General features: G+C 53.0%; 1 protein-coding gene across 5 annotated transcripts in view; it reads right to left on the reverse strand.

The window, feature by feature from the left end:
* LOC121338186 (ankyrin repeat and fibronectin type-III domain-containing protein 1-like) overlaps positions 1-27,750 on the reverse strand; it is a 252,262-nt gene that overhangs the window by 157,035 nt on the left and 67,477 nt on the right. For all 5 annotated transcript variants that reach the window (XM_041408916.1, XM_041408908.1, XM_041408935.1 and 2 more), the window contains 2 exons: positions 13,241-13,434; positions 6,976-7,193 (listed from right to left, as the gene is read on the reverse strand). In XM_041408916.1, the coding sequence (XP_041264850.1) occupies positions 6,976-7,193; positions 13,241-13,313 (291 nt within the window). In that variant the 5' untranslated portion in view covers positions 13,314-13,434. The remainder of the gene's footprint in view (positions 1-6,975; positions 7,194-13,240; positions 13,435-27,750) is intronic.

Here is a 27,750-nt window from a genome sequence, read left to right on the forward strand (position 1 = left end):
CTCTGGGCACCCTGTGCCAGGGCCTGCCCACCCTCACAGGGAACAATTCCTTCCCAATATCCCATCCATCCCTGCCCTCTGGCAGTGGAAGCCATTCCCTGGGTCCTGTCCCTCCATCCCCTGTCCCCAGTCCCTCTCCAGCTCTTCTGGAGCCCCTTTAGGCCCTGCAAGGGGCTCTGAGGTCTGTCTGGAGCCTTCACTTTCCCAGGTGAACACTCCCAGCTCTTCCAGTTTGACTCCAGAGCAGAGGGGCTCCAGCCTTTGGAGCTCTATTTGCCTCCTCTATACTCACTCCAGCAGCTCTGCAGGTGGGGTCTCACCTGAGGGGGCAGAATCCTCCCCTCCTGCTGCCCACGCTGGGGTATCAACCCAGGCTTTGGGGGTTCTGGGTGCACATGGCCAGGGCAGGTCCAATCCTCATCCACCAACATCTCTAAGTCCTACTCAGGACTTCTCTTGATCCATTCCTTGCTTGTGCTTGGGATTGCCCCAACCTGGGTACAGGATGTTTCACTGGGGACTTGCTGAAGCTGCTGCTTGTCTCTCTGCCAGCCTGTGGGATGCCCCACGCTCCACAGCATCGCCAGCCCTTGGCAGGTGAATCCAGGCTCTCCTCCCCAGAGCAAAGCCAGCAGAGGGAGCAAACACTGCAGGTTTGCAGGGAGAGTGTGGTGGTTTCTCACCATGGTTGTTGTATTTTGAATCTAGAGGTTATGTCGTGGGAGTTTGCATAAGTTATTTGGAAAGGTGGTGGAACCCTGGCTGCTGAGAATTTCAGACTTTCTGTGCTGCCAGGCACTGACCCCCAAGAGAACACTGCATTGACCTGAGGCCGTGGAGAAGGCTTCCAAAATGGAATGACAGAACTGGGACTGTGGGTGTGGAGTTTGAATAGAAGTATGTGATATCACAGGGTGGGAAACTCAGAGTTAAAGGCTTTAGAATATAGTAATATATGGTAAGCAAGATGGAGGTTTTAGGGCAGAGGCTGGTCTTTTTTCTTTACCTTCTTCTCCTTGGGTTTGGGTGGTTTTGTGTAATTGGATAATAAGTCCACATTGCAGGCCATGGGTGGTTGGTTATTGGGTTAAAAGTAAAAATAATTGAGGTGTCATTTCTTAATTGGACAATTTATCTTTAAAAGGCCTTGTAGAGAGAGAGATGGGGCTCCATTTTTAGTTTGTTAGAGTGAAGTGCTGTAGAACTCAGGGTTTGTGAGATTGTGACATAGATAAGAACTAATAAACATCTGAGTCCCAACAAGAAATACCATTTCACACATCTAATCCCAACCCTAGCAAAAAGATAAAAACTTGACAGAAACACCCAGGTTAGGACCAAAACCAACCTGCATATCTTCTTGGGAAATGACACGTCAGTCTCACTAGCACCCACCCTGCAATGACAGCACTGAAATCAAACCCAAAGTCTGGTCCTCAGTAACAAACCCCTCCCAGTTTCAAGCTCAGGATCCCACATCTTCTGTGTGTTAATTTTAGATTCCTGTGCCTTAAACCTTCCCAGCACTGGGCCCACCTCTCTCACAACAGGAGAGGCCTCACCCACCCCAGCTCACTCTGTCACAGCTGCCTGGTCCCAGCCTGGCTTTGACAAAGTGGGATGTCTCACACTGTCCCCAACCCATCGGAACCCCCTCTCTACCAGCATGACCTGGAGCATTCCCCACAAACTGCTCCTCTGCTTCCTAATTCCTCCCACAGGAGACATCTCCCTTTGTGTGGGAATGCTGAGAGCAGTCCCACAGCATGCTGTGCTCTTCCCGAGCCATCCCTGCTTTCCTGCAGGCACCACAAAGCACCAGCTGGGACATCACAAGCTGCTGTTGTAAATAAAACCACGTTCACCAGAGAAATGAGCCGGGTACGTTTGGGTTTTGAGCTTTGCTGTGCCTGTTCACTCCCACACTAATTTGCAAAGTGGGGTGATTCACAGGGAGCCTCTTCCCAGCTCCCAGGGACTGCTCTCCAGGGAATGAGTTGCTCTCTGGCTCCAGCAACACGTTATTTATCAGGTTTGGGTTTTTCTGTTGAGCACTCAGTGAACAACAGTCGGCAGCTGAGCAACTCGGGTAGGAAGGGCTGGGCACAGAGTGATGCACAGAGCTCAAACATCACCTGCCTTTGCAATTACCTTCCTCAGGCAGACTGCCACTCTGCTCTGGGAGCTGAGGCAGTCTGTGTGGAGCTCCAGGATGACTCTCATTGCTCTGCTCCACCTCCTCATCAAGCACAGCTGACCTGCTCTCACATGGTCATTTTTTCAACCCAGAGAAGCTGTAGCTGCCCCTGGATCCCTGGAAGTGTGAAGGGCCAGGGCTTGGGCAGGGCTTGGAGCAACCTGGGGTAGTGGAAGGTGTCCCTTGCCCGTGGCACAGGTTGGGGTGAGATAGCTCTTAGGGTTCCTTCCAAACCAAACTACCCTAGGATTCTATTATTCTATTTTTATATATGTATTTATTTTTATCACACTGAACTACAGACAGACAGGAATCTTCTGTCTGCTTGCTGATCCCTTCTGAAATCAGGTATGGGAGCACATGGATAACAGTGTCAGAACAAAACCCAATCAAATACAGCAAGGAGAGAGGCACCACCAGCACGGAGAGAGCAGGATTTCACTGGACCAGAGGGATCATGGCAGGGTGACCATAACCTCACTGTCACCATAAGCATCACCCCAGAGCCTCCAGCTCTGCACACAGGAGAAGCAGGCTGCACCTAGCAGACTTGGGGAGGTCCCTGTACACTTAGGAATGAGATCAAACCATTGGGACAAGGCACAGATGGGTTCTACCAAGGTCCTGCCTTGTGTCCAGCTCACCTGGCACCCAAAACCCAGACCAGGATAATCACACCCCATGGACCAATTCTGCTCTGGGGTAAGGCAGTTTCTGCACTCCTCAACAGCACTGCAGTGACCAGCAGGGACAGGAGGCATTTCTGGGTTGATCTAGTCATTGGAATAGGAAAACCTGGACAGGTACCTGTCAGCTGGTGCCAGCCCAGGCACTGTCAGTGACTCCAGTGAGCACCAGGTGTGACCAGGTCTCTGCCACACAGTGAGTTCCTCCCCTCGCTGCCTCCCTTCCCAGGCTCTGCTATCCCAATTCACTTTGTCTCTGTCATCATTGCTTTGTCAGGCAGGGATTTCCTCTGCTCAACTCATCTCTAGAACTCCCAAGACAAACAGAGTCTAAGTGTTTCCTGCAGGGCACAGACATTTCATATCAGAATCACTGCCTGGAAAAATACCATACACAAATAATAACAATTAAAAAATAAATTAGTGTATGAGAGTACAGAGTAAAATTAATGAGTGCATAGGCAGGAAAGCAATACAACCTTTAGCCACCTACTTGAAACCTGCAAGAACTGCAGCAAGCAGAAGTGTCCGGGCAGCTGGGGCAGCACCAGGAATGCCATGGCAATGCCAAGGGCTGCTCTCCTCCACTCCCACAACAGAAAATGGGTGACTCCTCTGCAATGCTCAGAGAGCAGCACATCATTTCAGAGCAGCAGAGGGGTCAGGGTAGAGACCTCAAACCAAGTTGGGTCAGTATGTGGGACCCTGGGCATTGCTGGCTTCTCCTCTTCAGAGGCAGCAGGGTCTATGCCATAACACCACAAAATGAATGGGCAATGCCAGAACGACTGGCCTAGATACAGAGAACTTGAAATTCCCATGGGCAAAAGGGAAGAGCACAATTCCCTCAGAGCCCTGCTGCAATCTGCACTGACTGTCTCAGAAACCACCACAGAGAGTGACTCAGCCCTGGTGACCTCTTTTAATGCTCCATAAGGTTAATGCTGAGTTTAACAGGGTTAATTCTGCCTTTAATGACCAGTTTTCCAGTGAAGACAAGGAGATCTTGCACAGTCTGTAACTCAGCCATGTCTTGCTCCTCCTCCCCCAGCAAGGGACACTACAGAAGGTCCCATCCCTGCCCCTGCTGCCCACCACAGGAGCCAGCTGGGCACAAAACCAAAACGGTCCCTTGGCCATCACCAAGTGACCCCAAACAACATGCCCAAAGTCTCAGAGCATGGTCCCTGCCTGGCCATGGTCGCTGTCTCTGTCACAGCTGGAGTGAGTGGGACAAGGCAGGGGATCTGAGTGAGAGACAGATGTCAAAAGCAATCAGCCTCTCCCCTTTCTCCAAGGCAGGAATGCTGACAGCACTACAGGCCTTGGAGGAGTTAAAAGGAAAGGCTTATTAGAAAGAAAACTCGTTCTGACAATCACAAAAATTGGAATGCATTTAAAATTCAAATTATGCAAATTCTAGTAATCTGTACGTGCAGATCCATCACACAGCAGAGTGGGACCGCAGACACATGTCACTAGCGACATGGCTGGAGAAATCCCTCCCTCTCCAGGGCTCTGGGAGGAAGGCAGGAGTGCTGGCCTCTGGCAGGCACGGGAGGAGCGGCTGCTCCAGGACTGTGGGGCCACGCTGGATTTGCAGGTGCTCCCTCTGCACTGGACGATGTTTCAGCAGCTCTGGTATTTTCACATAAATTATAGCAAATTCTCCCTTGGACAAGCTCAGGTGCCATGACCAGCACAAAGCCTTTGTTAGGCAGCACCTAATCACATGGATGTGAGGTGGCCACACAGCACTGGATGCACATGGGCAGCAGGTCTGCCCTGTCACCATCCACTCTGCCATGGCAGGGTCCCACCCAAAGCCTCAAGAGCCTCTCCCCTCTCACAGCAATTCCCAAAATTCTGGTTTTTTAAGCCAAGCAGCCTCATCACACAGCAAAGGTGGCTCAGACTGTCAGCACGGAAAGAGCAAAGCCAGAAATTGACATTACAGGCTGGGGAAGTGCAACAGCCCAGAAAAATGAATCCAGCTTCTTCCTAAAAGATGAGCCACTGTGATATGGCAAATCATGCTCCCTCCTGTACATGCTGTGCCATGCATGAGGACAGCAAATCCCACCGGGCAGCGATTCCTCCCCAGCCAGGGCTGGGCAGAGCCGGTGTCACGCTGGGCCAGGGCAGAACACGAGCCCAGAGGAAGATGCAACACCTCCAGCACAAGGATGGAAACTAACCCAGCCATGGGAGGACACAGAGCCCAGAACTGTTCTTGGAAATAACTCCCCCAGCTTGGCAGGATCTCTGCTTTGAACTTACAAACCTGGCTCTGGGGCTGTGTTGGGAATGCTGGTCCTGTACTGGCCCAAGCCTCAGCCCAGCGCTGCCAGTTCACCTTCCTCCACACTTTCTGCCACTGCTGAAAAGCCCTCTGGAAGCCCTTTCCAAGTAGGATGAGTCTGCTTTTCTCAGCAGGTATCACAAGGTCAGAGCCCCTGGCTGAGTCTACAGCAACAACTTTTACGTTGGAACAAGCCAGAAATTATTTATCAAGGAAAAAAAAAAACCACATCCCACAAAAAACCTGCTCTCGTCCTTGACAAACAGCCAGCTCTGTAGGTACACCAAGGAAAGCTAAAGGTCCCCAAAACCTGAGTAAGTCAAAGGCCAAATCAAACTGGCCACAGACAGCACAGAGAGGTGTTGGCAGCGAGCAGGGAGGGACGGGGGCTGCCCCACAGGAAGGGCAGAACCCAGTTCTCTGCAGGTACCAGCACACTGTGCTTAAAACCCAAGTGCTTCCACACCTTTTGTGCCTGTCTCCACTGCAGCACAGAGGCTGTGGGGAACAGGTCCCACAGAGATGGTGGAAAAACATCCCCAGAAGACAATGGTCCCCAACATCTCAGTATCCTCCTGTCCCTCCTGGGTAAAGCTTGGAATCACAGATCCAGGCAGACAGAATAAGCAGACAATTCCTTACCCCACAGCAGGGCCGCCTCATCTTAAACATCTCCAACTCCTTTCAGCCGCTCATCAGGTGCCCCGTCCTGCTTGTGCTCATCGCCATCCCTGAGGTTTCAAGTGCTTCCTGAGCCCAAGGCAGCAGTTCCCACAGAGAAGGTTCACTGGCAGTGCTGGGACTGTGAGCAGCTCCCACGGACTCACCCACAGCCCCCACTGCTGTCCCCAACACGCTGTGAGACCAGAGCTGCCCTCACAGGGGCAGAAACATCCAACAATGCAGGCACAAGCAGGGAGGGTGAGCCCCCAGACCCACAGTGCCCAGCTGGGATACTGCCCAGGTGCACCAGGAGAAACCCCCAGTGCATGTGACCAGCTGTCCCCAGAGGGACCAGCCCTTCTTCTGGTGCAGAGGAAGTCTGTGCACAGCTTGGGGTGGGTGAGCTGTGCAGCCACAGCCCATTGCCTGCTCTGTTCCCATTGTACTGGCTCTCTCAGCCATTGCCAATCAACACGGAGTGCTTCTCATCCCTCCGGCACCTGAGCCCTCATTACAACCCCGAGCCACTAACGAGGCGGGGGAAGGACATCCGAACCCCGAGGTTCGGTGTCTCTGGGAAACAGAAGAGGCAGAGCCCATTAAACATTGATCAGAGGCTGCCACAGCTGCAGTGCAGCCCTGACGCATCCCTGCTGTCCTGCCACCAGGAGCTCCCAAGGGCCAGGAAGCTCTGAGCTGCCCCAAGGACTTGGTGCTGGCCCCTTGTTGCCCCAGCCCCTCACTGCTGACCCCCAACAAACCTTTGGGAAGGTGCAGTTCCTCACAGACACGAGTCTGAAGACAGAAAAACTCATTTCCTCCTTTCAGCCTTGTTCCGTGCTTTGGACAGCAGTGCCTAGAGTCCAGACCCTTGTCCCACACTTCACCCAACTGAGCAGCAGCCACCCTGAGCTTCTCGGGAGCCGAGGGGACAGGACCCCCAGGAGAGGGGCTCTGTCACAGGCTGGGCAAAGCCGAGCTGCCACCACCATCTGCTCCACCACTCTGGAGCAGCCTCTCTTTCTGTTGTTTTACTAATGTTGGGCACAGAAATAGCTCTCCAAGATGTCAGTGTTTTTGGGAAGCCGCGTGCGTGTGAGCGTGGGCGGCCAGGGGCCGATACTCACGAACTGCCGCCGCAGCTTGGTCCTGACGCGCTCGGCCTTGCTCTCGGCCGGGTGCACGGCGTAGCTCAGGGAGCCCAGGTGGTTGTCCACGGACAGGCTCTTCCTCATGTAGAAGGAGCGGGTGCGGAAGTAGCTGAACGGGGCGTCCTCCACAGCCGTGCCCAGCTGGGGGGCCCTGGGGGGCTCCGAGCAGTCATCCTCCAGCCGCCAGGCCTCCCCTGCCGAGGAGAAGGAGATGTGCTCCCATCAGAGCATGACCCAGACATGTCCGACTCGAGCCAGCTCTGGGGATGACCAGTTGGTATCCCTGGACCCCCTCTGGCCATCCCACATCCATCCCACCCCGTCCCATGGGGTACAGACACTGGGAACTTACTCAGATGGCAGGTCCCTCCCACAAATCCCCATGTACTCTCTGTCCCAGGGAACAGCCCCTGCACTCAACCTGCCCACCCAGCTATCCACAGTCCCCACCATTTCCTGGCAGGAATCAGCCAAATACAGTTAGAATCACGGAATGCTTTTTGTCGGAAGGAAGATTAAAGCTCATCTCGTTCCAACCCCCTGCCATGGGCAAGGACACCTTCCACTTCATCAGGTTACTCCAAGCCTTGTCCAACCTGGCCTTGAAGTCTTGCTTTGTGAATGGGTAAAATAAGGCACCACAAGTGTTACAAACTACAAAATAATTTACTGACATCTCTTCCTGCAGAAAAAAAACCCAAAACCCTTTATGGCACAGCCAGGAGCAAATCAACAGCCCCAGGAAGGACAGAAGCCAGACCTCCCTTCTCCACCTGCCCGTCGCCAGCAGCAACAGGATGCAGCAGTGCAGGGCTGAGAGCCCCAGGGAAAAACATCACCAACACTGCCACAGTGGTGACAGTGGTAGAGCACAGTTGGCACCACACAGGGCTGGTGATCCCAGGGCAGGACTGGCCACACTTCATTGCAACAAAAGGGAAAAAACAACAAAGCAACATGAGATGTTTCCAGAATATCACTGCTGCTCTTTTCCCTTCAGCTCAGATTGTCGCCTGCTTTTTGTTGCTAATCTCCTCTTTACATCTGGAGCTTGCCCTGCCTCCTCCCCTCAGCCAAAATCACTGCTCAAGACATGACAAACAATCAATAAAAGCCTCAGTCTTGAAGCCTTCTCAATTATTAGCCCAAAAGGGCATCTCACAGGACTGTCTCCAGGGCTCCAGGGGCTCTCCCCCTCCTGCAGCCTCTTACCAAGGCAACATCCTTCGTCTCTCATTTCTGAAAAACCCAGCACCTTCAAGCACGAACGACCATGATCCCACTACACCAGGGCTGAGGAGCAAAACACTTCTGGGCTTTAAAGCAGATAATGGCCCTAAGCCCCAGTTGAGCAGTGCAGTCCAGTTTACCCAGCAAGGCTGTGGGGTTTACATGGAATATGGTGAGACACAGGCTGGACTACAAAACATCAGAAGAGGAACCACCTACACACACTGCCAGAGGGCAGGACATTAGATTGGACATTAGGAAGAAATTGTTCCTTGTGAGGGTGGGAAGGCCCTGGCACACGGTGCCCAGAGAAGCTGTGGCTGCCCCTGGATCCCTGGAAGTGTCCAAGGCCAGGCTGGACATTGGGGCTTGGAGCAACCTGGGATAGTGGGAGGTGTCTCTGCTCAGGACAGGGGCTGGGAACAAGATGATCTTGAAGGTCCCTCCCAACTCAAACCCAAGCCATTCCATGAAGGAGGCAACTCAGATCACAGCACTCCGAGCATCGTGTAGATTTTTCCTCCCCTAGTTTCAATTTAATAAGCTGCTGCTGCTCCTCTCCAAATGTCACCTCACACAACACAGGAACTGCTGTTTGAAAGCTGTGATTATTCCATGCACAAACACGTCAATCGGAGGCAGATCCAGACTGCCATTGTGAGATAGCATCGCTCTGGGAGCACAGCAGGGAACACTGACACAGGAGACACAGGGGACACGCAGGGAAATCGCACATGAAAGGAGGAACCTGCCCTCGTGCTCACCTGAGATGGCCCAGCCAGTGCCTGTGCCATCCTGTGTGCTCGAGACTGTCCCGTCCCAGCCCCACAGCTCACCCAGACACAGCCCCCACTGCTCTGCTGCCCTGAGCAAGGGAGGGCCAAGGCCATGTGCTGAATGAGGGAAAGGATTCACCCGCTGCACCCACGCCTCCGTGCAGGGCACCTCACCCAAGGACAAGGAGTTGGGTTTCAAATCCTCCAGAGCAGCTGGGCCACATCTTCTCTCACTGACCCCAGTTCCCCAAGGATTTTGTGGCTTTTGGTCTCATCTCTCATCTACAGGAGCTGCATTCTCCGGCAGGAGCTGGACCAGAGGCACCTGCTTGCCCGGCCTGCCCAAGGGGTGATCCTCACCAAACTGGGTCCTTCCTCCCTGCACACAGGGAGCCACCACAGGACCTTCTCTACCACAAAATGCTTTTCTACCTGCTGAAGGAGTTTGTCCTGATTGCTACCAAACAAGTAAATCAAGGACCAAGCCCAGAACAGTCAGAAGGGGAAGATCAAGTCAGAGAATGACAGACTGGTTTGGACTGGAAGGGAAATAAAAGCTGCCATAGGCAGGGATGTCACTCACTAGACTAGGTTGCTCAGTGTCCCATCCAACCTGGAGAGGAAATGTCAGGAACAGAAGCAAGCCCACAGACTGGAGGCCAACAATCCTCATCCTATTGTGTCTTGGAGCTGCTTACCCTTCTGCCCTCAGAACTGTACCCTAACATCAGCACCTCTGGAAGATCTTCTGACCATCTCTCCTTGGGCTTGACAATAACAATTCCTGCAAACCCTTTTTTCTTTCTGAATTTGAGGTGTTGGGGAGAACACACATCAAAGGACGGAGGGGACAGCAAGGACAGAGACCCATGCCTCTCCAGTACATCCTCTACAAGTAGAAGAAAAATTAATTCCAGGGTCCTGGTCTAAGCTCAAATCCAGCTGCTTTTTTGTGGCTTCTTTATTTTCCTCCCATGGGCACAATTCCCAAAAAACTCACCCCAACCATGCTACGAGTTAACAGATCCACAGCAGGGCATGGACCCAGCTCCTAAAGAGCTCTGCATGCTGCCTGACAGGCAAGGGAGAGTGGAGGCAGGGAAGTGCTCCAGAGTGGTCTGCTCCTTCCAGGTGCAAGAGGAGGGAACTGCAAGGGACCAGGCATGTAAACCATGCAGGGAGTTTCTGTGCAGGCTGCAGCTGAGGGCTGCAGTGGTCAAAGGCTGAGAAGAAGCCCCTGCCTGATGTAGAAGGAAGAGGTGAGAGAGCTAAGGAGGGCTTTTCCTCAGTCCCACTCCTAAATCTTCACAAAGGAACAAGGGATGAGAAGCAACAGGCAGTTCATTGCTCTGTGCCACCAGCACGTGTGAGACCTCCTGGCAGACTGCAGTGTGACACCCAAGGGATAATGGCTTGGACAAAGCAGGCACTGTCCCCTGTTCAATCAAGCCTCATTTGTGCTTGTCTTCCCCTCTCTAGGGCTTGGAGACATAAGAATTTGGGGTTAATCCTGGAGCTGCTCCAGGCAAGGAGTTGAAGGATATAGGAAGGAGAGGAAGAGCTCATAGCCTGTCCCAGCTGACCACAGTACTGTTATGGGTGTCCTGCAGGGGAAAGACAAAACCAGACCATGAGGAAACCCAGACCTGCTGACCAGCCCAGCCAGTTCCTGAGCTCATGGAATGAGGTGGAAGGTTGTTTCAAAGGGAAAGAAGGGCTCTGAGAGGCTCAGCAGCCACAGGCTCAGCTCTTCTGTCTATCTTCAGGGTCCCAGCTGCCCACCAGGCACCTTGGTGTCCTCACAAGGACCTGCAGAGGAGCTGTGGTGCCACAGCAAGACAACCTCCTGTGACCTCCTGTCAAGTACCAGGGCACATCCCTCCTCCAGTGCTGCCACACTGGAATCATAGGACACAAAGGAAAAGGTTGAGGAACACGTCCCAGTGGTCAGATGAGGATGTCACATCTCATCCATGCCAGACACAATCACTTCTTCCATCTTGCTTGGTGATTCCTCTGCTCATGGCCCCCAAAACAGCAGCAAGCAGAGCGCAGTTCCTCCCCAGAGCCGTGAATCCTCCCTGAAGATGAGCTCATCACCTCTCCCAAGGACAGCCCTGCTCCTGCCATGTCCCTGTTCATAAGCCTCTTCCTGAGCTGGTTTTGGTCCTGTGTCCCCCCACCTTGAATGGGGAGTGGGGGTACCTGCTCACAGCAAATTCACCACTTTGTTAGGGAAAAGACCTTATCCAAGAATAATGAAATGGTCTGGCTTGGAAAGGACCTTAAAGCTTATCTCATTCCAGCCCCTGCAATGGGCAGAGACACCTCCCACTATCCCAGGCTGCTCCAAGCCCTGTCCGACCTGGCCTTGGACTCTTCAGGGATCCAGGAGCAGCCACAGCTTTCTGGGCAACCTGTTTCAACTTCTCTCCATCCTGATACCCAGCAGCTCAGCTCTTATTCATAAATCCTTATGGGAATCCTGCATTCCTGGTCAGCATCCCAGGGCTTGTTCACCTGCAGCACCACATGCTGCTCCATTCCCTTCGTGCTGTCCAAATGTCCCACCCTGCCACCAGTGGTATCTCTTTTCTCCTCCGTCCAGGACATCATCCTGACAGCCTTCAAAAGTAAATAATTAGCAGTTCCTAATTGAGCCAGGAAAACAACGTGGGAGAATCTGGACTGAAAACAACACACTCATTCATCCACTGCTCTGGCTGTGGAGGGAGCCCTCCAGTCTCCAAGGGTTATCCTACTCCTTCTCCTCTTGGCATCCCTGGCCCCTTCCAGCCATGAGCAAATAAGATCTTAGACACTTCTTACATGCACTCAGAGTTTCCGTGACTCCTGCTGTGCAGGGAGGGTGTGCATGGGCTTTGCTCCAGGACAGCTGTGCCATGGAGCACGAGCCTGTCTGCACTCCCAGGACAGCAGGTGTCTGCAGCAGATGGTGAAGTGTTTGCAGTGGGTCTGACCCACACGGCAACATCACCCCACAGTCTTACACCAGCCTCCCACGCCCTTCCTCCAGCTCCAGCACAGCTCCCTGGAAGCACCAACAGAGCAAATGGGGACTGCAGGTGTGCAAGGGAGCTCTGGATGCCATGTCCTTTGTGGTGGAGGCTACACAGCTTTCCCACAGGTTTCCTCCCATTCCAAGACCCACTCTAACAATTTGATGGGCTGAAGGAAAACCCACAGGTCCCACACATGGAAGCAGTGGCTCAGGTGCTGCAGGACACTCGGGAGCACTGTCACGACAAGAGTGGCAGGACAGGCTCAGTAACGTGCAAAGATCTGCTCTGTGCACAACTTTTGGGAGAATTAGCAGCACCAGGAAATGAAATGCAGCCTGCAAAGCATCAAAAATAATCCAGGATTTGGACAGCTGCTCTGCTGAGCAACACAGGGATCTGACTGTGAGAGGGATAATTTAAAAAAACCCATAAAAATAAAAAAATCCAAGGGTGCTGTTTGAAGGGAGCTGTTTTATAAGGATTTTATTCAGCATTGGACTGTCAGCTCTGGCTTCCAGGCTTTATCTTTGTTTCAGTATTAATAATCCCCCTTCCCATCACTTTTATAGTCCCAGCGTGAATCTGCTGGCACCAAAAGCACTGAAACGCTTTGGCCATCATCAGCTTTGCCAATAAACTTGCTCAGAGCAGCTGGCCCAGCAATACAGCAATATTAGTATTTCATCACGATCAGCAGGAGAGTAGAAGAACATGATAAAAATTCTTAGGGCTGACCCAAAGGCCAAAACACAGTACTAGGCTGGGAGCATTTGCAAATCTCCAGTGCCAGGGCTATGGAAAGAGCACAGCATTGATGTTCCTGCCACCGCTCCTGGTGGAGACCAGCTACAAGTGCCCTGAAGTTACACAGGAAAGAGGCACCTGGGCCGCTGCATTGGCCAAGGAGGCCCCAGGGCGGAATCTCACCCCAGCACCCTCAGGCAGAAGGCTCTGAGCGTCACCTCTCCACCTTGGGTGGCTTCCAACAACCAACTCTTCTTTTTCACCAGCATAATATGAAGGATGGGGAGGTTTCAGTATCAAGCTCAAAGAAAGACTCAACCAGGCACAAAAACCCCAAAAGTTCACCAAGAAGTGAACTATGTTCAGAGCAGAATAAACTTCAGGAGAGCTGCAGTCGGATTTGTGCCCCTGGAGAAGCAGGAAAGCTTTGCCGGGGTCCTGTAGGCACAGAGGGGTGGGTGCACTCACCGGCAGAAGGGACTGTGCAGCCTTTCTGGTGCTCGGAGGCCGAGTGCTTCTTGTAGGGCTTCTGCTCCGGCATCTCGTCCCTGTAGGCCGCGGGCTCGAGCAGGGGCAGCCGGCTCAGCACCGGCGACTGCGGGATGCTGGGCAGCGTCCGCGACTTGCCCAGGAGCGGCCGCTGCGGCTTCCTGTCCAGAGACCTGCGGGGACACCAGGGGGGACAGGGGCGTTCAGCAGCTGGGACAGCACACAGAGCACAGGACTGGGGCGTTCAGCAGCTGGGACAGCACACAGGGCACAGGACAGGGGCATTCAGCAGCTGGGAAAGCACACAGGGCACAGGACACCAGCGTTCAGCAGCTGGGACAGCACACAGAGCACAGGACAGGGGCATTCAGCAGCTAGGACAGCACACAGGACACCAATGTTCAGCAGCTGGGACAGCACACAGGGCACAGGACAGGGGCGTTCAGCAGCTGGGACAGGTCTCATGTGCCCTCCTGGGGATGACACTGTCCTCGGTGCTGCTCCAAGGAACCCAGAAATGCAATAACAAGGAGCAGAGCCCAGCACCGTTGTGGGGTGTCCTGGGCTGAGAGTTACCCCAAGGCTGTCCCTTGTCCCCTGCTTTCACAGAACCCACAGCTAAGCCCCAGCACACCCCAAGGCTGTTCCAAAATCACAGAACCATGGAATGCTTTGGGTTGGAAAGGACCTAAGAGATCATATTCCAATGCCCTGACATGGGCAAATCTCATAATGAATGGTACAGATCATTCAAATTTCCATCTAAAACTCAATTTTTCACTGCTTATGCTCACTTGTTCTTGTGCCAATATTAACCTTTAGCTTAAATAATTATCCCCCCTCTACAGTGTTTGCTCCCATGATTAATTTCCATTGTAATGAAGTCTCAGCCCCTTTCTGCCTGCCTTTTTCAAGGCTGATTAACACAAATTCTTTCAGTCTCCTCTCACAAAATTAGCCTTTATTTCCCCATGGATGTTTCCACACCCCTCACTGCCCTCCTTCTCTCTTGGACTCAGCTTTTTCCACCCATCCTGGAGCATCAGAGAATCCCAGGATGGTTTAGGTTGGAAGGGACCTTAAAGTCCATCTTGTTCTAACCCCTGCCATGTCCAGGACACCTCCCACTATCCCAGGCTGCTCCAAGCCCTGTCCAGCCTGGCTTTGGGCACTGCCAGGGATCCAGGGGCAGCCACAGCTGCTCTGGGCACCCTGTGCCAGGACCTGCCCACCCTCACAGGGAACAATTCCTTCCCAATATCCCATCCAGCCCTGCCCTCTGGCAGTGGGAAGCCATTCCCTGTGTCCTGTCCCTCCATGCCTTGTCCCCAGTCCCTCTCCAGCTCTCCTGGAGCCCCTTTAGGCCCTGCAAGGGGCTCTGAGGTGTCCCTGGAGCCTTCTCCTCTCCAGGTGAGCACCCCCAGCTCTGCCAGCCTGGCTCCAGAGCAGAGAGGCTCCATCCTGGTGATCATGCACACCTAAGCTCCTGATGCAGACAGCAGGGCAACCCCTGTGCCTCCCTGCACGTTCCACCACTAAATTTTATCCTATTTCATGCTCCAGTGCTCAGGGTCACACAGGCAGAGTCCATCACACCAAAACTCCTGACCCTCAGTGCTGGCCTGTCACTGAGATGTTTGTCACAACAGCTCTGCACTCCCCTTCCAAACACAGCAGCAGCTCCCAGTGGTGCCAGTCTGGTGTCACTCAGGAGAGCAGGCACAGGGCCAGAGTGGTGCCACAGCTGTGCAGCCACCTCCCAGGGACAGTCACACCAAGCCCTGGGCACACGGGCTGGGGCAGAGGGCAAGCCCTGGCACCCCTGCCAGCCCCACACGGCACATCCTCAGAGCAGGGCCGAGCAGCACGTTCTGACATTAGGTCAGCAGTTTATTGGTATAAATCAATCACATTCTCTCTCAATCCCAGGTGCTGCTGCTCTGCTGCTCTCTGGGGCTGGGGCAGAGACAGCAGTGCCTGGGGCAGCAGTGCCTCAGCTGTGCCTCAGCTGTGCCAGGCGCTCAGCACCATCCTGGTCACCCCAGGCCCCACGCGTCAGTGGGCTCAGCATGGAAATAAGATGTGCCAAGAGATACAAATCCAGAATTAGTTTCCCAAGCAGTTTCCATTCCAGCAGAACATTTGTACATCTCATTGTAAAATATTTCACTGGCACAAGGCAACAGGGACAGAGCTTAACACATCACTGTGCTGCATAAATGAGTTCAAAACATTCCTTTCTCTGTGCATGTAAATCCCTGGATACCTGTGTACAGCTCCATCACCTGCAGAACCCCATTAACATTTTAGTGCTCCCTTTCCTTTTGTGCTCACAGGGCCACTCACAAGAGTCACATGGGGGAAAGAAACCAGAATAATTCACTCTGTTAGAGAAGCAATTTTCAAGGTATGTATCTTTAGGCAGCAATTTGTATTGTCAAAAAAAGCAAAGCTACTAGAAACCTGTTTACCACTGAAGTCTGAGCTCAAATTCCCAAGCACAATAGAGCTCCATGGATTTACTATATCCCACTTGTCATTGCTGAACCACAGCTGGCACATAAGTACCACACAGCCCCTTGTTCATCCCAACCCCGTGGTGGGGTGGGGAGGAGAACTGGGAAAAGGCAAAACCCATGAGTTGAGGTAATAATTGAAATATAGTTGTTAGTGGTGTTTATTATTATTATCCTTATTATTGTTGTTATTATTATTGTAATGAAAATGGAGATAAGAAAAAGAGAGAGAGGAATATAATCTCAGATAGACAAGTGGTGCCCAACACAGTCTCTCACTGCCCAAAAAGCTTGTTCCTCAGCAGCAATAGGCCTCTCCCAGTTTCCATACTGGGTGTGACATTCCATGGTCTGGAATATCCATCCCAGTCCTTGTCAGCTCCCCAGTGGCAGAGCATGGGAAATGGAGAAGTCCTGGACATAGAGCATTTCCCAGCAGCAACCAAACCAGCAGTGTGTTATCAACACTGTTCTCATCCTGAATCCAAACCACAGCCCTGGACCAGCTCTGGGAAGAAAATGAGCTCTCCCCCAGCCCAAGCCAGAGCTGGTGCACAGCTCCAGAGCCCTGAGCAGCCACTGCCAGGCAGGACCTGACAGCACCGGGAAGTCACATTGCATCTCCGTCTGCTTCCCAAGCAGGCGTCCCAGCTGGGTGCTATCAAGGATGCCACATCCCATTAGTAAAAATCCCTGATGGAGTGTAAAGCTCAATTAGAAAAGCCACAATCAACGCTTTACAGCCTATATTTAGCTGCCGTTCGGCATTTGGGTAGGAAGGAGAGCATATAATCGAGTCATGACAGGGGTGGAAAAATCCTCCTGGCTGGGTGTGAGAGCTCAGGCAGGAGCCCAGTGACAGCTCTGTCACTCCTAGTCCACAGTCAGATGGGGAAATGTGGGAACATCGTCAAGGCCAGGTCCCTGCCCCTAGCCCCAGGGACAGCTGTGGAGCAGGAGTGACTGTGCCAGGCAGGGGCAAGGCTGCTCCAGCACCCCCAGCCCAGCCACAGCCCCACACACCCAGCAGCACGGGAAGAAAACAGCAGAACTCATGTCCAAAGCTGTGCTGTGTGCTGCACCTTTCCCATGGTGATGTCCTTCTCCAACCCAGGAAAGAGAGGGGAAGGGCTCAGATAAAGGGAAGGGAGGGAGAAAGAAAAGTTTACTGCAAATTAAAAGCAAGCTATTGCAGCCCTCCTGCAAGATGGGAACAAACTGCACAGACCTTCAGCCTCCCCTCCCAGCTCATTTCTGTGTGGGAGAAGCTGCTCTCCAGAGAGCACTTCCAGCCCAACCCAGAGATTGTGGAGTCTGCAGCTTCCCAGGGCAGGATGGGGGAGTCACCACAGCAGCCCCAGCAGAAACCCAGCAGCAGCACAGAGAGCAGCAGGAGGGGAAAATAACCCTAAACACACTGCTCTCACAATCCAAAAAGGACCGCAGTAAGCCTCACTGATTTATATGATTTGCCCAGGAACAAAGCAAGGAAACCTCCTGCAAGTGTCCTGGAAATGCCCAAGGATGCTGACCCTCCAAGATGTCCCACTCCTGCCAACAGGGAAGCCTTCATGCTGCCACAGCACCCAGTCCCAGCAGCTCTGACACTAACATGAGTACCCACCATGCTAATCCCTTCCCTGAGGCAGGCTGCTGCTGGAACACAGCAAGAATAAAAGGAGGTTAACCTGGGTAAGAAAACTAAGGAGGGAAAGGGGCAGAGCAGCAGGGCAGCAGCTACTCCAGACCTTGCCCACCTGCCCCAGAGCTGTGGCTTGGTGACAGCCATATGCCCTGTGAGGGACATGTGAGGCCACTGCCAAGATCCAAGGGGGGACAACATGTGTTGCAAAGAGCTCACAGCCCCAAAACTCAAACCAAAAATAGACAGAATAGACAAAGGGCTGCCCCTCCTGCAGCACCACTTAGCATCCCACAGGTAACTGGAGGGGGGCTCCTCCACCCCCTCAGGTTATTAATTCACTAAATCATCGAGCAAAGGAAGTTGATAAAGCAGAACGTTTGGGGAAGAACAGCTAAATGTGGTACAGGCTGAGAGGGTGGCAGGGATAGGGGCCAGGAGAGCCCAGGTATTGCAGAGGGACAGGTCTCCCAGATCTTCCTAGCCTGTGGCTGCACATCACTCCCCAGCCCGCTCCTCCAAGGAGGTGTAACTTAGCAACCTGACCTTAAAAACTCGGCAAGGGTTCCAGCTGGATTCACGAAAATGAGAGATGTTACAAGCCAGGAGGAGCCATTACCCACCAAACTCCCTCTCCAAGCAGGTGGGGTGTGGGGAGGGGGGTGCATCTCCTGCACAGCCTGAGCCCCATGGCAACACAAACAATGGTTGCAAAAGGAAACAAATCAACAGAACACCCACATCCATTCCTGAAAAGCTTGTGGAGATGCAGCTAGGTGTGACAGGTAGAGGGGGCAGGGATAGATGGGGTACTGGGAAGAAATTCTTGGCTGAGGGCTGTTGAGGCACAGGGTGCCCAGAGAAGCTGTGGCTGCCCCTGGATCCCTGGAAGTGTCCAAGGCCAGGCTGGACACAGCTTGGAGCAACCTGGGATAGTGGGAGGTGTCCCTGCCATGGCAAGGGGTGGAATGAGATGAGCTTTAAGATTCCTTCCAACCCAAACCCTTCTGGGATTTTGTGAGGTTTCCCCTCATAAAAGTGCTGAGCTCCACAGCACAGGATTCACCCTGTCCTGCCATGGTGCCTCACCCCACTCTGTGTCCCTACCCAGGGCAGACACAGAACTCACTCCTGCAGGAAGCAGCTGGGACACCCCACCAGGCTGGGCTCAGCCAGGCCAGCCCATCCCCAAAGCCCGAGGCAAGGCAGGACTGTGCCTCTGACCCCCGGGAGTGCACAGTGCTCACTGGGTGTGAGCTCTGCTCTGAGCCACGGGGCTGAGCAGAGATTTGAGCAAGAATCGTCTCCATCCCCACCATGAGAGCAGCAGGAGACAAGCCAACATCCACCTGCCACTGGTTTCTGTAAAGGGGCTCTGCAAGAGAAGGCAGCAGCAGGAGGAGAGGGGAAGCACAGGAGGCTGTTGTGCCTCAGAAGCTCTTTCTGGACAGAAGCACGAGGCAGCAGCCCCTGGGATGTGCTTCGGTGCAGTCCAACACCAAAGCAGTGGCAGGACCCCATGGAGGGCAGGGAATGCAGTTAAGGGGATCACGCAGTAGTGGTGAAGCCTAGGGAAGGAGTGTGAGAGGAAGAAGTCAACTGGTAACACACAGAGTAGCCTTGGAAACCGAAGCGTGAGGATTTTGGCAGAGCAGAGCCTTTGCAGGGCATCCTCACCTGTTCAAATCACCAGTTTGCTCTGCAAACCTTATCAGCTGTGAGCAAACCCGTGAGTCACTGGCACTATTTCCAGTGACCCTACGAATGACAAAGCCAAAGAAAATCACTGAGAAATCTTCCCTTTGCATTCAAAAACACCCAAACAAAACACTTTCCTTTCTGGCTGGCTGGTGTATGTGTGTGAAGAGTGGAAAATGAGAGCTGAAACAGAGCATCTTTCATCTGACTGTGAGACAGTTTTAAAGCAAAACAAAACCCAGAACAGCATTCAGTGAGCAAGTTCAGAAAAGGAGAAAACCAGCCATGTGAAGCTATAAAAATACCTTCCCAGGCTCAGCTGTGAGCTGGTAAATACCATGATTTCCACCAGCTGATTTCCAAAAGCTTCTTCTCCTGCCACGTCCCTGCCTTGCAGAGCATCTCTGCAGCAGGGCCATTGCCCCAGCACTGAACTAAACACCACTGGCATCCAGGGAGTTATTGCTGCTGTCCCTACAAACTGCATTTTGATTTGGAAGGGTGTGGGAGGGCAAGACAGGTGGGTCACACACCCCCCTTGTGTTGAGGGCAGCCCTCAGGAAAACATTTCAGAGCTGCCTGGAGGAAGATTCAGCACCATTCCCTGCTATGAGCCCCCTGTGCCTGAAGCCCAGCCCTGCTCCCAGCACCCAGGAGATTGGGAGCCAAGTATCAAATGACCCTGAAAAGGGCCAGAAGTTCTTTTTGTGGCAGATACTCACACTCTGAGTTCTTGGGTGTGTGATAGCCAGCGTCACACCAGCCACTGCCCACAGCCTCACTCCCACCAGGCATTTATCCAGTGCTAAAGAGCTGCTGCTGCTACTCACCCCTGGCACCACGACACCATCCCGGCATGCCATGCTGGGCAAAGCCGTCCCCAGGGAAACAAGGTGAAAAAACACAAACCCTTCATGGCAGTACTCACTAACTAGGAGCTGTGGCTGTGTTTTGTAGCAACACCTCCATTTCACCATTCACTGGAATCCAATTGTTGAACAGATAAGGCAATGCATCGGAGCCAGACACTGCCATTCATTCATTCAAAAGTATGTTGGTTTCTTCATTAAAAGAATCTTTTTTTCCCAGCTCTGTTGCAAGCAGTGAATGACTTCCCCAGACTCGGGCATGCTCCCTCTACTCCCCAGCCCAGGAGCACACCACAGGGCCCTTGCTGGTGGTCACCCTGCCCTCTCTGTCACCCTCTGTCCCTGAGGTGCCACCAGACCATGCCCTCCACATCCCGCAGTGAGAGGGGCCCTGTGCACTCCCTGCCCTCCTGCTGCCCTGATCACACCCCGCTAACAGGGGCAGAGCACAGACCAGGTCCTGGGGAAGGCTCTGGCAGAGCCCAGCTCAGACCTGCTGGAGCTGCACCTGCACAAGAAGTCCACAAAGACAAAAATTCCCTAGGGTCAGGGAAAGAAACAGGAATATTCATGGAACATGAACATTTATCCTGCTTGCTGAGTTCTCTGTGATAAATGGGGAGAGATAGCAAACAAAGATGAAATGAATCCCAGCACAACAGTGGAGCAGATGAGCATCCTCCCTCCTGGCAGCTCCAGAGTGTGACCTGCATCCTCAGGGACCAGTGTGGACCAGCCAGGCGATGCCATCCAAATGAAGCAGACAGGATGGCCAAAGGCATCTGGGGTGCTCCACAAGAGGCTCAGGGATCACTCTCCAGACGGAGTAGCTCTGAGGCTTACAAAGAAGGGTGTTTGAGATGCAGAAGGAAGGTCCTTCCAGGCTGACAGTCAGCTCATGACCAGGACATGACCCCCAGAGGTGCAGCAGTGCCTCGCCAGCCCTGAGGCAGGAGAGATACAGCAGAGCACGGCTGGGAACACAGCACCAGCCAGAGACACAGCAGAGCATGGGTGGGAACACAGCACCAGGCAGAGAGACACAGAGCACGGCTGGGAACACAGCAGAGCACGGCTGGGAACACAGCACCGCACGGCTGGGAACACAGCACCAGGCAGAGGGAGCAGCTCCCGGCTGGGAAGGACAGAGCCCCGGAGCCACCCGGGCAGGAGCCAGGTGATCTGGTCACTGGTCACTCCTGTGACCTGGTCACTGGTCACTCGGGTGACCTGACAAGGCCACAGCAAACGCCTCCCACACCCCAGCTTCACCAGGCTTCACTCATCCCGGCTTGTCTTCTGTGGTGTTTATGTATCTCCTGTCTCCTCTGAAACATTTCGGAGACAAAAGCTAATGAAGCACAAGTAATGGATGACAAACATCCGGCTCCATGGTAAAAGGCTGGCTAATTTACAAGATGAATAATGTAACTGCCTCCTGTGCATTTACAAACACCTTTCAGGGAGGATGAGAAGGGTTCAGCATCACAGCCACCTCTCGGCACCCACCTCCGGCACCCACCTCCTGCCCTCCTCCCGTCAGCCCTGCATTCCCAAGAGAATCCCTGGAGTGGGACTGGAGCCGAGATGCTCCTGCACCACAACCCCCCAGCTCCTGGTCCCGTTCCCAGTCTCGTGACACGGGACTGCTCTCCCCTGTTGCTTCAAAATCCAAGTCACACGACAGAGGAGACAAAAAACTGCTGAGATCATCTTGGAAAGGATACTGCTGCTCCTGACAACCATAGGGGAGATGCTTCAGGCCTGAATTTTATGTGCTCCAGCACAGGCAGACACTCCAGACAGCTGGTAGAGCTGCTCAGTTTGCTTGAAATCCTATAATTTCTGCAGCATGACCAAGTTTTCCAGCACTGAAGGTGAACAGGGGCCAAGCTGATCCATCTCTGACTATTAATCCCTGGCAAAAATAATTATTCATATACGTTTTGGTCAAAAAGCAGATTTATAATCAATCATAGGCATGTTGTTGTTTTAAACCTCCCTGAGCACCTTTCAACCAGAGCCTTGGGCTGGTTTTCATTTTCCTCTGAAGCACAAGAGGCAGGTCACCACTACGGTCAGAGAGACAAGCTCATTGAACAGAAAAAAAAAATTATGCTCCCGGTGTATCACAGTAAAAATTCCTTAAAAAAAGAGTTTTCAGTGCAGGAGTAATGGAGGCAGAGGGGAGCTGGGAGCAGAGCTCTGGCAAAGCCCAGCAGCTGCTAGTGGCTGGGATAATAAATTTTATCTGTTTTGTGAGGGGAAGAACAGGAGCAAACAGCCCCAAAAGAGCCCAGAGGAGGCCCAGCCTGGGCAGCAGCACTTGGGGATCGGATTCCTCCAGGGCAGAATCAGGTCTGGGTCCCAGGCAGCCCCAGGGCCCCGCTGCACAGCAGGAACCGACCCACAGGGCTGGGCTGGGAGCTGACCATGGGGTGCAAGGAGGCAGAGCCCAAAATCCTCCTATTTCCAGACAAGAACCCTGGCACAGATTCATCTGCCAGGCTGTCTGGAGAATCACAGAATCATCAAGGTTGGAAAACACCTCTAGGGTTATAAAATGCAACAACCAACCCAGCACCACCACCATTTTCCATGTCCTCAAGTGCCACATCCACAAAATTTTTCAATGCTTCCAGGGATGGGGACTCTGCCACTTCTGTGAGCAGCTGCAGCTCAGCACCCGCAGAGGAAGGCAGAGCCAGGTTCTGCCAGGGAAACACATCCCTGCTGCAGGAAAAACATCCCCTAAAATCTCAGCTGGAATAGCCTCCCAATCTCCCAGTGAAGAACTTGTGCCTGCCCCATCCCTGGAAGTGTCCAAGGCCAGCTTGTATGGGAGAGTGTAAGGTGCCCCTGCCCACGGGGCTGGAATGAGGTGAGCTGAAAGCTCCATTCCAGCCCAAACCATCCTGAGGTTCTGTGATAAATTTTATCTATTTGTTCTTTAAAGCAACATAAAAATGCACCAGAGCTTTCCAGTTTTTCTACAAACATGGATTTGCAGCCAAAACATAGATGTACCAGAGACAGCCACACAAATCCTGCACACAGGGCAGGCAGCAGAGGGCCTGAGCCATCCAAGCAGCAAACAGGAACAAATGCCAGCTCCAGAGGCTTCCAAACACCTGTGGAAGCACATGGATGCTCCAGGCAGCAGCACCCACACCCAGGAGCTGCCTCAGGTGGGGGCTCTGCTCTGCTCCCCCCACGCCAGGGGCTGCTGCAGCCAAGGAACCAGGAGGAGCTGCTCATTCCTGTCTGCATTCTTTCCATCGAAAAATCTGAAAATGCAAACTAAAAATATCTTGCATTAATTTGTATAATTGCCAACTATTCCCATAGAAAAAACCACAGAATTTTTTGGGGAAAAAAATGTTTTAATTATTGAAGTAAGTATTCTAGTTTTCCCATTTGAAATATTCCCAACAGTAGTGTCCTTTATTCCTTTCCTCTTTGAAATGCTTCTTCCTGGGTCCAGAGAAAATCTTTTGTTGATCTATCGCTTCTCCCTTCCTCCCCAGCTCTCCTAGAGCTGGCTCAGCCTACCTCCTGCAGGACAGCATCACCTGGGTGGTCTTCCCAGAGCAGTCCTTTCCTCTCAGGGGGGCTCTTCCCCCACCAAGGGGCTGTTTGAAGGACATAACCCACCCAAACCTCCCCACGGGCGGGTGCTGTGCTCCTGCCCCAGGGGAGTGGACAGAGGATGTTCCATGCCCAGACGCCTCCAAATCCCAGTGGCATCTCCTCCCTGCTCCTGGCTCTGCCACCATCCCATGGGCACTCACAGCTCTGACACTTCCACCTTTCCACTGTCCCCATGTGCCATCCAGCTCAATGAGATACAAGGACACCAAGCCCCTTCCCCTCACCCCCAGGTGATGCCGATGCAGCGGGACATTTCCCAGGTGTTATGGGGCAGGCAGCACGCCACAGCTGCCCTGTGCCTGGCAGGGTCCCCCCAAATGCCACCCCACCTGCAGCAGACAAAGCCACCCCTGCCACCCAAGCCAGTACCTGGGCTGCCTAGTGTGTCCTTGCACCCTGGGGGCTCACAGGTGTCCCCTCCGCTCCCCAGAGACCACCCTGCAGTCAGGAGCCAGCAGAGAAGGGCACCCAGGAACAGCCCCATTGGGAATCTTCCCCATGCAGCCACCACTTCTCCCAGAACCTGTTAGCATTCCCACTGCTGTCTGGGATCACTGTGGATTGCTGATGCTTCTGTTTTCTACCTGTGCCCCCACCCAGCTGTGACTCAGTGCCAAAACAGTGGGAATTAGGAACCCAACAGCCTTTCCAGCAAAGTGTGACTCACAGGCCAAGGCTTTCTGCTGGAGGAGCCAGCTCTGCAGTCACGCCTGTAATTCCCCTTAATACCAGTTTCATTCCCTTCTTCCCACTACCCATCCAACTACCACTCCAAAATAAAGGATGCCCATTCATCTTTTTCTGCCTAATCCAGGCAAAGATGAGCTTCAGCTTGTGCAGAAACTAGGCAGCTCCCAAGCTCATCTCCCATCCCAAAGATTTGCCTTCAAAGGAAACTGGAAGCCAGGCAGAAAGGGAGAAGAGTGGGTGCAAGTCTTGTCTTTAGCTAAAACATGGCCCCAAACCCCAAAAAGATGACTCTGAGGGTCATTTTATGGGACAGATCTTAAACATCCCTCTACACACAGCCACGGGAGCAGGTTTTTGAGGAGCAGAAAGAGGCAGATGCCCAGAACTTCCCTGGCTCTGTCCACATCACCTCCCCCCGCACCCCAACAGCACAGGAGGGGACAGAGCCACAGCCCAGAGTGAGACCAGGAGCTCTGTGGAACAGAGACCACATGAGTGGGACCTGGGAATGCACCCAGGTGTCCACCAGAGCACAGAAACCACAGAGAACCAGGATAAGTCAAGGTTTGGTGGAGAGGGCCCTTGCAAGGACAGGATTGATGGAGAGACAGATTTTTTTCTCCATGCTGCTCCCCAAGCCCCTTCCTGCCAGATCCCAGGCACGGTGCTGCAAACCAGGAGTGAGAACAAATCCAAAAGGCTTCTTTAGGTTTAATATACAAAACCCAGGCAGCTCAATCAAGCAACAAAAGCTAAATGTCATTTCCTCCCGTGGCACTGCCACTCTGCTCACAGTTGTGCACGTCTGACAGCTTGGCATTGTCATGAGACACCGGGGACACAGCCTGGGGAGAAGCTGGCACAGGGGAAAGGGGAGGAAGGCTCAGTCCTGCAGCCACCACAGACTCCAGCACCGAGAGAGATGGGGCACCTGTGTGAGCTGAAGGGCACAAGTGACCCTGCCAGGCCAAACCACACAGGGCAGGTGGGAAACAGCACAGAATCATGGAATGGATTGGGTTGGGAGGGAACCTTAAAGCCCATCTCATCCCCCCCCCTGACATGGGCAGGGACAGCTCCCACTGTCCCAGGCTGCTCCAAGCCCTGTCCAGCCTGGCCTTGGACACTGCCAGGGATCCAGGGGCAGCTACAGCTGCTCTGGGCACCCTGTGCCAGGGCCTGCCCATCCTCCCAGGGAACAATTCCTTCCCAATATCTAATCTGTATCTCCCCTCTTGTAGTTTAAAACCATTCCCCGTTGTCCTGTCACTGTCTGCACATGTAAAAAGTCTCTCTCCCTCTTTTTATAATTCCCTTTTAGGCACCGGAAGGGGCTCTAAGGTCTCAGAGCCTTCTCTTCCTCCAGCTCTCAGCCTGTCTCCATGACAGAGGGGCTCCACTTTGGAGCATCATTTCAAACAAGCTCACCCAAGAGGACACAGGCTGCCCTTGAAGACAGCCCCACACAGAGCTGTGCAGCCTCAGGCACTCCAAAACCTGTCATCACATTCCCAACCTCCAGCTGAATGAGGGTGAAGTTTCCAGCTCCAGCTCCTGGAGCTCTTTCCCTCATTCTTGCCCAGCCAAGCTGCAGAAGTGCTGGGCCGCCTGTTCCAGTTAAGAGGATTAATGGGTGCTCAGCACCTCTGCGAAGCAGGCACGGGCTGAGTCACCAACACTGGATTTAGGACTTCCAGCACCAGCACTGCCCACCTCCATGCAGTGGCCTTGGACATCGATCTGTTAGCAAGTTACAATGATCTGTTGCAGCAAAAAATGGGAATCCATGCAGCCACACACATTTTCCTGCTGGCATCTCAGCAGGCAAGGGAGGTGTGAGTGCTGGAAAGTTTGGAGTATAAGTGTCACAAACACTTTATTGACTAATTCCAAGTGTAAACTTTCCACTTAACCCAAAACACTTTCAAGTTCCTTGCTAGTTTTCTCCTTTAAAATGCAGATATCTTTCCATATCGACATGTCATTTGGAAGCAAAAAGGTTTTGTTCAAAATGTGCCAAAAACAAAGTAGGAAAAGTCAGTCAAACTCTCAGCCATGTAGGACAGCCCCTCAGAGTTTCCCCTTTGGGCATCTTTACATGCCATCTTTACCTGGCTCATGCCGTGTGCTGCTAACACAGGAATTGTTCCCTCAGTGCAATTTCCCAGCCCCAAAACTTGCCAGTTCCTCCTGCCCCCCACCACAATCATGTGCTTGAAGACAGACGTGCTGTCAGAGCTGAGGAGATATTTTTAAGCACCCAAAAACAACTAAGCACAATCCTGCCAGGAAAACATTCTCCACTACCCCTCCCCACCTCAAAGCCCATCACACTGCACAGCAAGGACATGAATCAGGGTATCAGTGTGGAACAGACCCCTAAAGGAGAGGAGGTAACAGCTCCCCATGGCAAAAAGCAGCTCCTTGGTCCAGCTTCCCACAAGGCTTGGGACAGGCTCTGACCCTGGGAGCAACAGGAACACCTGGATCCACCTCTGCCCCCCAGGAGTGCAAAGATGATCCCAAGCACTCGTCCTTCAGCTGGAAATCATCTAATGCCATGGGCAAAAAAACAGGACAAGCAACTTGGAATTTTTATGTAATTTAATTCTTACATAATCTAATTCATTGTTAATTAACACCAACCTCCAGCTCTGGTACTGAGAGAAAAAAGGCAGCGGAACCCTAAAGCTGCCACCCTGCAGGCCCAGCACAGCCAAACTCCTCTCCTCCCCCCTTCCCACACTGAGCTTCCCTGGCTTCCACCACAGGCCACCCCAATCCAGAGAAAAGCTCCTCTCCTGGAGCCCACTGAGGACGCAGGGTCTTCACCCTCAGGTTTTTGGGGCTGTCAGCTCTGCTGCCCCCAGAGCTGAAGGTGCCCCCGGGAGCACAATGCAGGATCCAAACCCTGGCACAAATTTCCCCCTCTATTCCCACACCCTGAATATCTTCTTTTCCATAACTAGGCAGTGATCTCCAGAGGAGCTCATCAAAGCCCCTCTGTGGGGACCCTGTGGAGCTCTGGGGACCACAGAGAAGGGGAGAGGTCAAAGAGGGAACAGGCATCAACTTCCTGAAGCTAGGAAATGGATCTATCTCAGAACAGTTCTGGGCCAACAGTGAAAGCCGCTGAATCAGTCCCCAAATCCCTGCCCAGAGGAGAAATTTCTCTCAAAAGCCACCTCTGGATGGGACTTGGGATTTTTAACAACTTTCAATTAGAATTTTAAATTATTTTTAAAATTAATTAGTTACTGTTGTAGGTCACCTCTGTGGTGATAGAACTGGACTTCTCAGGCAGTTCTGCTTTCCTGCATTGTACCCAGACTGCGAGCAGCTCCAAGAGAGTCCTTGAGAAATTCTCCCACACCCATTAACTCTGACATGGGATCCCTGTCCTCCCAGAATCCATGCAGGCCC

This window comes from Onychostruthus taczanowskii, unplaced genomic scaffold, assembly GCF_017590055.1.
Source record: "Onychostruthus taczanowskii isolate IOZ18803 unplaced genomic scaffold, ASM1759005v1 scaffold10, whole genome shotgun sequence".
Classification (NCBI taxonomy): Eukaryota; Metazoa; Chordata; class Aves; order Passeriformes; family Passeridae; genus Onychostruthus; species Onychostruthus taczanowskii.